The sequence below is a fragment of the Oncorhynchus mykiss genome, chromosome 13 (genome assembly GCF_013265735.2).
Source record: "Oncorhynchus mykiss isolate Arlee chromosome 13, USDA_OmykA_1.1, whole genome shotgun sequence".
Taxonomy (NCBI): Eukaryota; Metazoa; Chordata; class Actinopteri; order Salmoniformes; family Salmonidae; genus Oncorhynchus; species Oncorhynchus mykiss.
Genome location: NC_048577.1, coordinates 33,209,229 through 33,223,038, shown reverse-complemented (window position 1 = coordinate 33,223,038; position 13,810 = coordinate 33,209,229). Strand labels below are relative to the sequence as shown.

Sequence of the window (13,810 nt, the reverse complement as noted above, 5' to 3'; positions counted from 1 at the left end):
GAGAGAGACACATAAGAGAGAGAGATGAGAGAGAGACACACGAGAGAGAGAGAGACACACGAGAGAGACACATGAGAGAGAGAGACACATGAGAGAGAGACACAAACGAGAGAGAGACACAAACGAGAGAGAGACACACGAGAGAGAGAGACACAAGAGAGAGAGAGAGAGAGAGAGAGAGAGAGAGAGATACACGAGAGAGACACACGAGAGAGAGAGAGACACATGAGAGAGAGAGACACACGAGAGAGAGACGAGAGAGAGAGAGACAAACACGAGAGAGAGAGAGAGATACACGAGAGAGAGACACACGAGAGAGAGAGAGAGAGAGAGAGAGACACACACGAGAGAGAGAGAGAGAGAAACATGTTTCCAATGCTAATAAAGCCCCTTAAATTGAATTGTGGGGATTGGGGTGAGAAAGAGAGAGAGAGAGACAGGTACTCACACTCCTTGGACATGCCCACTTCTAAACACTTCTGCAGGCGGCAGTACTGGCAGCGGTTGCGGGTGACCTTGTTGATGATGCAGCCTTTCTCTCGGTGACAGGTGTACACCATGTTCTTCTGGATGCTTCTCCGGAAGAAACCCTGCGAGGAGAAGAGAGGTCGGGTGTTAACAGTTGCTTTATTTGCTCATAAAAAAAAATGATAATTGTAAAAAATAAAATAATAAAAATAATAATAATAAGCGGGAGAGAAGGGGAGAAAGATTGCTGTTATGTTCTGCTTTTGCTTCGACAATATACGCCTACGAATGACATGCTTCGATGCCCAACGTAGCGTCGCGGAACTGAAAGAGAGAGCAGCCATAAAAGGCTCGTTTTTTGATAGCAGCGGCATCATTGAGATAGTACAACTAGAGTAGGCCAGCTTATGTGTGGAAGACGGAAGGATAGAATGACCACCGGGTGTCAACAAAGTCACACGACAAAGGACACCCGCATCGACGACAGGCTCTAACATCCAACGGCGCTCAACATGCTGGTGAGTGACGTTCAAACGTGTGGGCGTGTCTTGGCCCAAAGCTCTCATGTTGACCTATGGAGGGAGGGCGAGTGACAATAACATCGGTACGTAGGTAACAGTGATTAGTTACATATCAGGATATTCTTTTTGATATGTCGTAGCGTTTTAACAATACCGCAATATTATTTATGCGCCAGGTCGGCTGTACCTGCACCCAGTATTTGTCCTTCATAGCTCAGTACTCCCATCTTCTTCTTTTTTTTTTTAAACAGGGAGCCCATTTGTTTCCGGCACATTTATTTCCACGACTGGTCAAAACCCGTTTTCTCGTGTCTCTCTCTCTCTCTCCCTCTCTGCAGCGGACATAGGATGAGCAATACGTTCCAGTCTCCATAAAAATTGCGGTATCGAGTGGCAATGCATATAGAAGTGTGAGAATCTTGATACGCATCATTTCGGCACCTAAGTATTGTGATATCGTAAAGAGAGGTCCTTTGCAACTCCCAGCCCTAATATGTAACACGCACGCACACACACGCACACACACACACACACACCACCCAGTGACTCAACGCGACACATCGACTTCCTTAAAACGAGTGCCCGCACAGTGTTCAACTTCCCGTTCTGTGTGTCGGTGTCACGGAGCGTATTGTCCAGCCACGTGTTTCTCCACAGTGACTAACCGTGGCACCACCGCCACACGTGCTACGCTCCACTCTGAATCATGCCCGATCACACTCTGCTATTTGGGCATTTTAAAACGAGGCTGTTAACATATTTCAGGACTTGACTTTTACAACCCACTAAGCTGAGGGACGTGTGTACGCTCTGGCAGCGCGTGCACACTTTAGGTGCCAATAGCGCAATTTGAAGGGGAAAAGTGTGTGTGTGTGTGTGTGTGTGTGTGTGGGAACGTTCGCGGGGCATTAACAGTCGGCATTTTAGTCATTTAACAGATGTTTCTATTCACATTTTCGTACCTTCTTTTTGTTGTATTGGTCCCCTGGGGGAAATCGAACCCACAACCCCCAAGCTCTACCAACTGAGCTACATGGGACCATTAAGTGTGTTTACGCATGTGTCTGTGTGTGTATGTGTGTGTCTATGCGGCTGTGTGGGCCTAGCTTGGCCAGGGGCTAGGTTAGTTGTGCCACACTGGGTGGGCATTAACTCACCAGGCTAAGCGCCAATGATCTTCCCTTGGTTAATCCCTTAAGGGGCTTTATGGGTAGGCAGGGCCTGGTGGCATTGGGGGAGCTTCAAATTAACTCCCATTCCTCTTAATTACTCTCTAAAGGGAAGACGAAGCCCCAGCTGCTGACCTCCTCGCCCACAGAGACGATGGCGGCGAGAGACTGACAGGCAAGTCGTGTGGGAAGTGTTGAAGTGCGGTACGTGTGAGCGCGAGACGTTTGGCAAATACAATGCATGTTCGTTAAACACAAGGCATGTTGTGAATGTCTTGATCAAGGCTACCGATCAGAACATTGACAATGAACAGTGCCGATTTCATAGCGTTTGTGTACTGGAGTCATTCATACAGAGACCAACAGAAGCGGAGAGCCTTTGTTGCCGACCTTTGAACCTGTCATCGTGACGGGGTGAGTGAGTGGTGGCATCCAGAGAGGCAGAGGGTGCTGGACAGAAACACACGGAGCATACCAAACATTAGGAACACCTTCCTAATATAGAGTTGCACCCCGCTTTGCCCTCAGAACAGCCTCAGAACACTGTGGACTCTACAAGGTGTCGAAAGCGTTCCACAGGGACGCTGGCCCATGTTGACTCCAATGCTTCCTACAGTTGTGTAAAGTTGGCTGGATGTCCTTTGGGTGGTGGACCGTTCTTCATACACACAGGAAACTGAAAAAACTTTTGGACACCAATCAGTGCGCCTGGCACTGACAACCATGCCCAGTTCAAAGGTACTTAAATATTGTGTCTTGCCCATTCACCCTCTGAACGGCACACACACACACAATCCATGTCTCAATTGTCTCAAGGCTTAAAAATCATTCTTTAACCCGTCTCCTCCCCTTCGTCTACACTGATTTGACGTGGATTTAACAAGTGACATCAATAAGGGATCATAGTTTTCACCCGGATTCGCCTGGTCAGTCTATGTCCTGGAAAGAGCAGGTGGTCCTAATGTTTTGTCCACTCAGAGAATACGGTGATATGTGAAATAAATAGGAAAACAGATGTTTACAGAAAACACAGATGACTATTTAAAAAGACAGGAAAAGAACGAAAACACACAGATGGACAAAACACATAAAAAAGGACAGACAGGCAGGCAGGCAGGCAGGCAGGCAGGCAGGCAGGCAGGCAGGCAGGCAGACAGAGAGAAGATGAGTAGAGGGTAATAGACAAGACAGGCAAGCCGACAGACAGACAGACAGACAGACAGACAGACAGATGAGTAGAGGGTAATAGACAAGACAGACAGACAGACAGGCAGACAGACAGATTAGTAGAGGGTAATAGACAAGACAGACAGACAGATAGACAGACGAGTAGAGGGTAATAGACAAGACAGACAGACAGACAGACAGACAGACAGACAGACAGACAGACAGACAGACGAGTAGAGGGTAATAGACAAGACAGACAGACAGACAGACAGACAGACAGACAGGCAGACAGACAGATGAGTAGAGGGTAATAAACAAGACAGACAGACAGACAGACAGGCAGACAGACAGACAGATGAGTAGAGGGTAATAGACCAGACAGACAGACAGACAGACAGGCAGACAGACAGATGAGTAGAGGGTAATAGACAAGACAGGCAGACAGACAGACAGGCAGACAGACAGACGAGTAGAGGGTAATAGACAAGACAGGCAAGCCGAGAAAACAAACATATCAAATGTAAACAGAGGGCAAATTACACACAGACAGACAGACAGACAGACAGATGAGAAGAGGGTAATAGACAAGACAGGCAGACAGAAGATGAGTAGAGGGTAATAGACAAGACAGACAGACAGAAGATGAGTAGAGGGTAAAAGACAAGACAGTCAGACAGACAGACAGACGAGTAGAGGGTAATAGACAAGACAGGCAAGCCGACAGACAGACAGACAGACAGGCAGGCAGAAAGACAGAGAGAAGATGAGTAGAGGTTAATAGACAAGACAGGCAAGCCGACAGACAGACAGACAGGCAGACAGACAGATGAGTAGAGGGTAATAGACAAGACAGACAGACAGGCAGACAGACAGATGAGTAGAGGGTAATAGACAAGACAGACAGACAGGCAGACAGACAGATGAGTAGAGGGTAATAGACAAGACAGACAGACAGACAGACAGACAGACAGACAGACGAGTAGAGGGTAATAGACAAGACAGACAGACAGACAGACAGGCAGACAGACAGATGAGTAGAGGGTAATAGACAAGACAGACAGACAGACAGGCAGACAGACAGATGAGTAGAGGGTAATAGACAAGACAGACAGACAGACAGGCAGACAGACAGATGAGTAGAGGGTAATAGACAAGACAGGCAGACAGACAGATGAGTAGAGGGTAATAGACAAGACAGACAGACAGACAGGCAGACAGACAGATGAGTAGAGGGTAATAGACAAGACAGACAGACAGACAGACAGACAGGCAGACAGACAGATGAGTAGAGGGTAATAGACAAGACAGACAGACAGACAGACAGGCAGACAGACAGATGAGTAGAGGGTAATAGACAAGACAGACAGACAGATGAGTAGAGGGTAATAGACAAGACAGGCAGACAGACGAGTAGAGGGTAATAGACAAGACAGGCAGACAGACAGATGAGTAGAGGGTAATAGACAAGACAGACAGACAGATGAGTAGAGGGTAATAGACAAGACAGACAGACAGAAGATGAGTAGAGGGTGATAGACAAGACAGACAGACAGACAGATGAGTAGAGGGTAATAGACAAGACAGGCAAGCCGACAAAACAAACATATCAAATGTAAACAGAGGGCAAATTACACACAGACAGACAGACAGACAGATGAGTAGAGGGTAATAGACAAGACAGGCAGACAGAAGATGAGTAGAGGGTAATAGACAAGACAGGCAGACAGAAGATGAGTAGAGGGTAATAGACAAGACAGACAGACAGACAGACAGACAGGCAGACAGACAGATGAGTAGAGGGTAATAGACAAGACAGACAGACAGACAGACAGACAGGCAGGCAGACAGACAGATGAGTAGAGGGTAATAGACAAGACAGACAGACAGACAGATGAGTAGAGTGTAATAGACAAGACAGGCAAGCCGACAAAACAAACATATCAAATGTAAACAGAGGGCAAATTACACACAGACAGACAGACAGACAGACAGACAGACAGATAAGTAGAGGATAATAGACAAGACAGGCAGACAGAAGATGAGTAGAGGGTAATAGACAAGACAGGCAGACAGACAGACAGACGAGTAGAGGGTAATAGACAAGACAGGCAAGCCGACAGACAGACAGACAGACAGACAGGCAGGCAGAAAGACAGAGAGAAGATGAGTAGAGGGTAATAGACAAGACAGGCAAGCCGACAGACAGACAGACAGACAGGCAGACAGACAGATGAGTAGAGGGTAATAGACAAGACAGACAGACAGACAGACAGACGAGTAGAGGGTAATAGACAAGACAGACAGATAGACAGGCAGACAGACAGATGAGTAGAGGGTAATAGACAAGACAGACAGACAGGCAGACAGACAGACAGATGAGTAGAGTGTAATAGACAAGACAGACAGACAGACAGACAGACAGACAGACAGATGAGTAGAGGGTAATAGACAAGACAGACAGACAGACAGACGAGTAGAGGGTAATAGACAAGACAGGCAAGCCGACAGACAGAAAGACAGGCAGGCAGAAAGACAGAGAGAAGATGGGTAGAGAATAGACAAGACAGGCAAGCCGACAGATAGACAGACAGACAGACAGGCAGACAGACAGACAGATGAGTAGAGGGTAATAGACAAGACAGACAGACGAGTAGAGGGTAATAGACAAGACAGACAGACAGACAGGCAGACAGACAGATTAGTAGAGGGTAATAGACAAGACAGACAGACAGACAGACAGACGAGTAGAGGGTAATAGACAAGACAGACAGATAGACAGGCAGACAGATGAGTAGAGGGTAATAGACAAGACAGACAGACAGACAGATGAGTAGAGTGTAATAGACAAGACAGACAGACAGACAGATGAGTAGAGGGTAATAGACAAGACAGACAGACAGACAGACGAGTAGAGGGTAATAGACAAGACAGACAGACAGACAGACAGACGAGTAGAGGGTAATAGACAAGACAGACAGATAGACAGGCAGACAGATGAGTAGAGGGTAATAGACAAGACAGACAGACAGACAGATGAGTAGAGTGTAATAGACAAGACAGACAGACAGACAGATGAGTAGAGGGTAATAGACAAGACAGACAGACAGACAGACGAGTAGAGGGTAATAGACAAGACAGACAGACAGACCAGACAGACAGACAGACAGACAGACAGACAGACAGACAGACAGACAGACAGACAGACAGACAGACAGACAGACAGACAGACAGACAGACAGACAGACAGACAGATGAGTAGAGGGTAATAGACAAGACAGGCAGACAGAAGATGAGTAGAGGGTAATAGACAAGACATGCAGACAGAAGATGAGTAGAGGGTAATAGACAAGACAGGCAGACAGAAGATGAGTAGAGGGTAATAGACAAGACAGACAGACAGACAGACGAGTAGAGGGTAATAGACAAGACAGACAGACAGGCAGACAGACAGGCAGACAGACAGACAGATGAGTAGAGTGTAATAGACAAGACAGACAGACAGACAGACAGACAGATGAGTAGAGGGTAATAGACAAGACAGACAGACAGACAGACGAGTAGAGGGTAATAGACAAGACAGACCAGACCAGACCAGACCAGACCAGACCAGACCAGACAGACAGACAGACAGACAGACAGACAGACAGACAGACAGACAGACAGATGAGTAGAGGGTAATAGACAAGACAGGCAGACAGAAGATGAGTAGAGGGTAATAGACAAGACAGACAGACAGACAGACGAGTAGAGGGTAATAGACAAGACAGACAAGCCGACAAAACAAACATATCAAACGTAAACAGAGGGCAAATTACAAAACGGACAGAAAGGGACGAGTAAACGGGCTGTAAAGAAAGAGAAACGGAGAGCAAACACGGACAGATTTGCAGCCAGATGCACAGGATAATGAACTGATGCCCTGCAGCAACTAAGAGTACTGCTCGTGGCGGCGATTTGTGTGCCCCTCTGGTGCTGCGCTTTGCCCAGCAATATCACTAATCCACTCCAGCGCGCACGCCCACACACAATTGTGGGGGAGATTAAGTGGCGACAGCCCCTAATGTCGGCAGACCAGAGCTGGTGTGTGTGTGTGTGTGTATGTGTGTGTGGTGGCAGAGCAGAGTTGGTATGGCTTCGGCAGTGTGCACAGGCCAGGCCAAACACTCCTCTGCTCAGAGCCCTGTATGAAGGTCAGGTGACCCGTTAAGCCCCTCCCTGACCTCCCTTCACCCTCAACCAGGATCAGCAGAGCCAACATGGATGACTTGAAACGTACCATACATTAGCAAACATAGCACATCCGATGTCGGCCATTTTGTGCCAAATGGCCCTGGTTTCATTTACTTGTGGGCTTTGTGAAGGCAGGGAAAAGCAACTGAATGCAGCCGGGGATGGAGTCCGTGTGGACATGACGGGGCGTGAATCTAGCCCCGCTTCACTGGGTGCGGTCACATAGTGAACATACTGTATGTAAGCCTACCCTCCCAGCAGAAGGTAGTCATGTCACGACAGGGGCACTGCCAATGTGGTGGGTGATGCCCTCTCCACATGCCACAGGAGATTCCCATGCCCAGTTTGGCAACGGCACTGCTTGGCATGGCAGCTGGCACAACCATGAAAATCTCTCCATTCCAGTTAAGCCCTTTTCCTGGGTAAGTCTCCGTGCTATCACATTTATATACACTCAACTCCCACTGATTCGAACAGCAAATTCTTCATAACATCTGGCATTGGTATCAGGCCAACTTGGAATCCATGGAAAACTAGCAGTAAGTACTAAGTAAAACAGAAAGGTCTCTGTTGTTGTGCTAGTGGTGTGTGTTTGATGCTTTATGGGATCATGCTGCCCTACACGGGCCAATCAGCATCAAACACAGGGCCAATCAGCATCAAACACAGGGCCAATCAGCATCAAACACAAAGCACAGATACAACAGTAGAGCGAGACCCGACTCCTCGAGCTACAGATACGGTTGAAGTTGGAAGTTTACGTCCACTTAGGTTGGAGTCATTAAAACTAGTTTTTTTTCAACCACTCCACACATTTCTTGTAAACAAACTATAGGTTTGGCAAGTCGTTTAGGACATCTACTTCGTGCATGACACAAGTCATTTTTCCAACAATTGTTTACAGACAGATTACTTCACTTATAATTCACAGTATCACAATTCCAGTAGGTCAGAAGTTTACATACACTAAGTTGACTGTCCCTTTAAACAGCTTGGAAAATTCCAGAAAATTATGTCATGGCTTTAGAAGCTTCTGATTAATTAATTAGCTTCTGGCTAATTGACATCATTTGAGTCAAATGGAGATGTACCTGTGGATGCATTTCAACCTTCAAACTCAGTGCCTCTTTGCTTGACATCATAGGAAAATCAAAAGAAATCAGCCAAGGCCTCAGAAAAAAACAAACATTTTTAGACCTCCACAAGTCTGGATCATCCTTGGGTGCAATTTCCAAACTCCTGAAGGTACCACATTCATCTGTACAAACAATGGTACGCAAGTATAAACACCATGGGACCGCGCAGCTGTCATACTGCTCAGGAAAGAGATACGTTCTGTCTCCTAGAGATGAACGTACTTTGGTTCGAAAAGTGCAAATCAATCCCTGAACAGCAGCAAAAGGACCTTGTGAAGATGCTGGAGGAAACAGGTACAAAAGTATCTGTATCCACAGTAAAACAAGTCCTATATCGATATAACCTGAAAAGCCGCTCAGCAAGGAAGAAGCCACTGCTCCAAAACCGCCGTAAAAAAGCCAGACTACGGTTTGCAACTGCACATGGGGACACATTAAGGACAACAAAGTCAAGGTATTGGAGTGGCCATCACAAAGCCCTGACCTCAATCCCATAGAACATTTGTGGGCAGAACTGAAAAAGCGTGTGCGAGCAAGGAGGCCTACAAACCTGACTCAGTTACACCAGCTCTGTCAGGAGGAATGGACTAAAATTCACCCAATTTATTGTGGGATGCTTGTGGAAGGCTACCAAACATTTGACCCAAGTTAAACAATTTAACGGCTACCAAATACTAATTAAGTGTATGTAAACTTCTGACCCACTGGGAATGTGATGAAAGAAATAAACGCTGGAATAAATCACTCTACTATTATTCTGACATTTCACATTCTGAAAATAAAGTGGTGATCTTAACTGACCTAAAACAGGGAATTTTTAGGAGGATTAAATGTCAGGAATTGTGAAAAACTGAGGTTGAAATGTATTGGGCTAAGGTGTATGTAAACATCTGACTTCAACTGTATCTGGGGACTGAACTAGAAAGACTAGCGCAGGTCAACACTACCTACAAAGAGAGTGCGAGAGTGATACCCTCTCAATCCCTCAAATATCCGTCACAATATCAGAGCCCGTCCAACACATACCACAGCCGACATGAAATAATCATGGTAGAAAGAGGTGAGATAGGTGACTTCGCCCCGCTGCAAACGCCGTGACCGTGAAACTCCCCTACCACTCTTCATGCAGTCCGGGGCTGTGGTTTTATTATGGCGTCTCAGTGTACGTCCCAAAAGGCACCTCAAAGGGGTGCAATTTGGGATGCAGTCTCAGGGAGGATCTCTTTCTCTCTTATTCTGCTATGGTGCCGGAATGAGGGTTCTAACCTGTATGTGGCCATCTCGCATTCAGCTGGGTGGTTTGCTGATGCCTTATTGACACTCTTACTAGAGAGGTCCTGGGTTTGAGGTCAGACAGGAAGGACACCTCAGGATACCTCGGCGGCACAATTCCACTTGAGCAGTGGTTCCCAAACGTTTTATAGTCCCGTACCCCTTCAAACATTAAACCTCCAGCTGCGTACCCCCCTCTAGCACCAGGGTCAGCACACTCTCAAATTACGTTTTTATGCCATTGTTGTAAGCCTGCCACACACACATTATACGAAACATTTATTAAACATAAGAATGGGAGTGAGTTTTTGTCACAACCCAGCTCGTGGGAAGTGACAAAGAGCTCTTATAGGACCAGGGCACAAATAATAATAATCAATCATTTTGCTCTTTATTTAACCATCTTACATATAAAACTATTTGTTCATCAAAAATGGTGAATAACTCACCACAGGTTAATGAGAAGGGTGTGCTTGAAAGGATGCACATAACTCTGCAATGTTGGGTTGTATTGGAGAGAGTATCCGTCTTCAATCATTTTCCACACACGGTCTGTGCCTGTATTTAGTTTTCATGCTAGTGAAGCCCGAGAATATACTCTCACATAGGTACGTGGTTGCTAAGGGCATCAGTGTTTTAACAGCGCGACTTGCCAGGGAAAGAAGCTCTGAGCACAGCCTAACGAATCCAGTTGTTTGTGTCGTCCCTTTCGGAAAAGTACCTGCGTAATTGCGCACCCAGCTCACTCAGGGGCTTCGCTATATCACATTTGACATCGTCTGTAAGCTTGAGTTAATTTGCGCACAAAATAAATCATACAATGGAAAGACCTGTGTGTTGTCCTTGTTAATGCAGACAGAAAAGAGCTCCAACTTCTGAATCATAGCCTCAATTTTGTCCCGCACATTGAATATAGTTTGCGGAGAGTCCCTGTAATCCTAGATTCAGATCATTCAGCCGTAAAAAAACATCACCCAGATAGGCCAGTCGTGTGAGAAATGTCATCATCATGCAAGCAGTCAGACAAGTGAAAATGATGGTCAGTAAAGAAAACTTTAAGCTGGTCTCTCAATTTTTAAAAAACGTGTCAATACTTTGCCCCTTGATAACCAGCAGTTAACCATTTTCACTGTAGTGTCCAAAACGCATTTCAAGCGGTCAGGCATTCCCTTGGCAGCAAGAGCCTCTCGGTGGATGCTGCAGTGTACCCAACTGGCATCGGGAGCAACTACACGAGTTAACACTCCATTATGTCTCCCAGAAAAAGTATTTAGTCAGCCATCAATTGTGCAAGTTCTCCCACTTAAAAAGATGAGAGAGGCCTGTAATTTTCATCATAGGTACACTTCAACTATGACAGACAAAATGAGAGGGAAAAAATCCAGAAAATAACATTGTAGGATTTTTTATTAATTTATTTGCAAATTATGGTGGAAAATAAGTATGTGAATCACATTTTTATTCAGCGTACCCCCGACGGCATTGTGGTTTTTCCAGTTTGGGAAAATTTGTACTAGAGGAACCAGATCGCGACGGGCCTTGCCGGAACCAGCTAGAACTAGCCTTGTTCGTTCTTGGTTGTTTTACATTTGCAGTGGAACTAGAAACAGGACTAGGTTTAATTTGGCGGAAAAACTGCTAGTGACGATTTTAGGAGAGCGACCGTTGACGCAATTCGACGGCGACATTGTTGTGATCCTTGGGGACTGCCATCTTAATGTATGGAGAAGGGAGATGTAGTGGAGGCGTTATCCTGGCTATTTTGTGCCATCCTTTTACATTTTTGTTTGTGGCCAGCAATCGAGAGTGAACAGAATAGAAGAGACAGCTGAAATGAGCCTGAGAAATTCACAACGTATCGTCATGCGAATAGGGAATAGTTTCAGCCTGTTGAAAGACCGTCGAAAAGGCTCTGCCTAGATGCTCCAAAGCCCTTCCATTATTCTGTTTTTGCTCTAGAGTTATTCGTTCGTGTAGCTGTACCGTTCGTAGTCAGATTTTCCTTCTCTTGACTCAAACCATTGACTTGTGCATGAGTATTAACAACATACGCGACACACACTGTGACATCATTGCGTGAGATCAATCATTGAATACGGGCATTTGTAACCCCACCCACCAGCCTACTTGGTTCGAGGACAGTACCAGATATCAAACGAGGCTGAATATCCCACTTGGTTCCAAGGAATCAAGAAAGGGGGAATTAGCACTTTACAGGAGATAAGTGTGTATGCTAATACGGGGCCTGAAGCGGTGCTGGAATACTCACACTAACCGCACTAAACGCACTATTCGTGAAATAAATTGAGTACGTAGTACGCTTATTGGTCCTAGTATGGATATAGTTAGTATGCCAAAAGTTCCAGGATGTCATACTAAATTCGCCATAATACGAAGTATACATGCGGACAACACTATTTCCGTGCTTTTAAGGCCCATAACGCTATTCTTCAGAAAATGGGCGTGGCTTAGCAATGTTTTCAGATTTAAAGAAAATGGGCGTGGCTTCACAATGTTTTCAGATTTGAAGAAAACGGACGTGGCTTCACAATGTTTTCAGATTTGAAGAAAACGGACGTGGCTTCACAATGTTTTCAGATTTGAAGAAAACGGGCGTGGCTTCACAATGTTTTCAGATTTGAAGAAATCAGGCGTGGCTTCGCAACGTTTTCAGATTTGAAGAAAACGGTGGAAAATATGCTGCCGAAGTCCGACGAGAGCGGATACAAACTCATTGTGTTATCTAATTATGACAAATGTTAATAAAATGTTGAGCAATGGCAATAAAGTAATGACCTTTCAAATAAGTTACACGTTATGTTGGCTGACAATTTGTTAGCTACGCTATCCTTACGAGCCGCATAGCATTTCAGCAGTATGTACCGGTATGAACTGAGCTGGTCATGGGTGCACCTTAGCCACGCTCAAGGTCCTAATCGATATCATTACCGCCATCGATAAAAGACAATACTGTGCAGCCATATTCATCAACCTGACCAAGGCTTTCGACTCTGTCAATCAGCAAATTCTTATCGGCAGACTCAACAGCCTTGGTTTCTCAAATGATTGCCTCGCCTGGTTCACCAACTACTTCTCAGAGAGTTCAGTGTGTCAAATCGGAGGGTCTGTTGTCCGGACCTCTGGCAGTCTCTATGGGTGTACCACAGGGTTCAATTTCTCTGTATACATCAATGATGTCGCTCTTGTTGCTGGTGATTCTCTGATCCACCTCTACGCAGACGACACCATTCTGTATACTTCTGGCCCTTGTTCGGACACTGCCCTCCAGGCGAGCTTCAATGCCATACAACTCTCCTTCCGTGGCCTCCAAGTGCTCTTAAATGCAAGTAAAACTAAATGCATGCTCATCAACGAATCGCTGCCCGCACCTGACCGCCCGTCTAGCATCACTACTCTGGACAGTTCTGACTTAGAATATGTGGACAACTACAAATACCTAGGTGTCTGGTTAGACTGCAAACTCTCCTTCCAGACTACAGACATATTAAGCATCTCCAATCCAAAATGTAATCTAGCACGCGCTCCAGCAGGTATATTTCACTAGTCACCCCCAAAGCCTCCTTTGGCCTCCTTTACTTCCAGTTCTCTGCTGCCAATGACTGGAACGAATTACAAAAATCACTGAAGCTGGAGACTCATATCTCCCTCACTAACTTTAAGCATCAGCTGTCAGAGCAGCGTACAGATCATTGCACCTGTACATAGCCCACCTGTAAATAGCACATCCAACTACCTCATCCCCATATTTTTTTGCTCCTTTGCACCCCAGTATCTCTACTTGCACATTCATCTTCTGCACATCTATCACTCCAGTGTTTAATTGCTA

General features: G+C 45.7%; 1 protein-coding gene across 2 annotated transcripts in view; it reads right to left on the bottom strand.

The window, feature by feature from the left end:
* Positions 1-13,810, bottom strand: part of LOC110486146 (retinoic acid receptor alpha) — a 229,140-nt gene that overhangs the window by 7,457 nt on the left and 207,873 nt on the right. For both annotated transcript variants that reach the window (XM_036940799.1, XM_036940800.1), the window contains one exon: positions 449-590. In XM_036940799.1, coding sequence (XP_036796694.1) covers positions 449-590 — 142 coding nt within the window. The remainder of the gene's footprint in view (positions 1-448; positions 591-13,810) is intronic.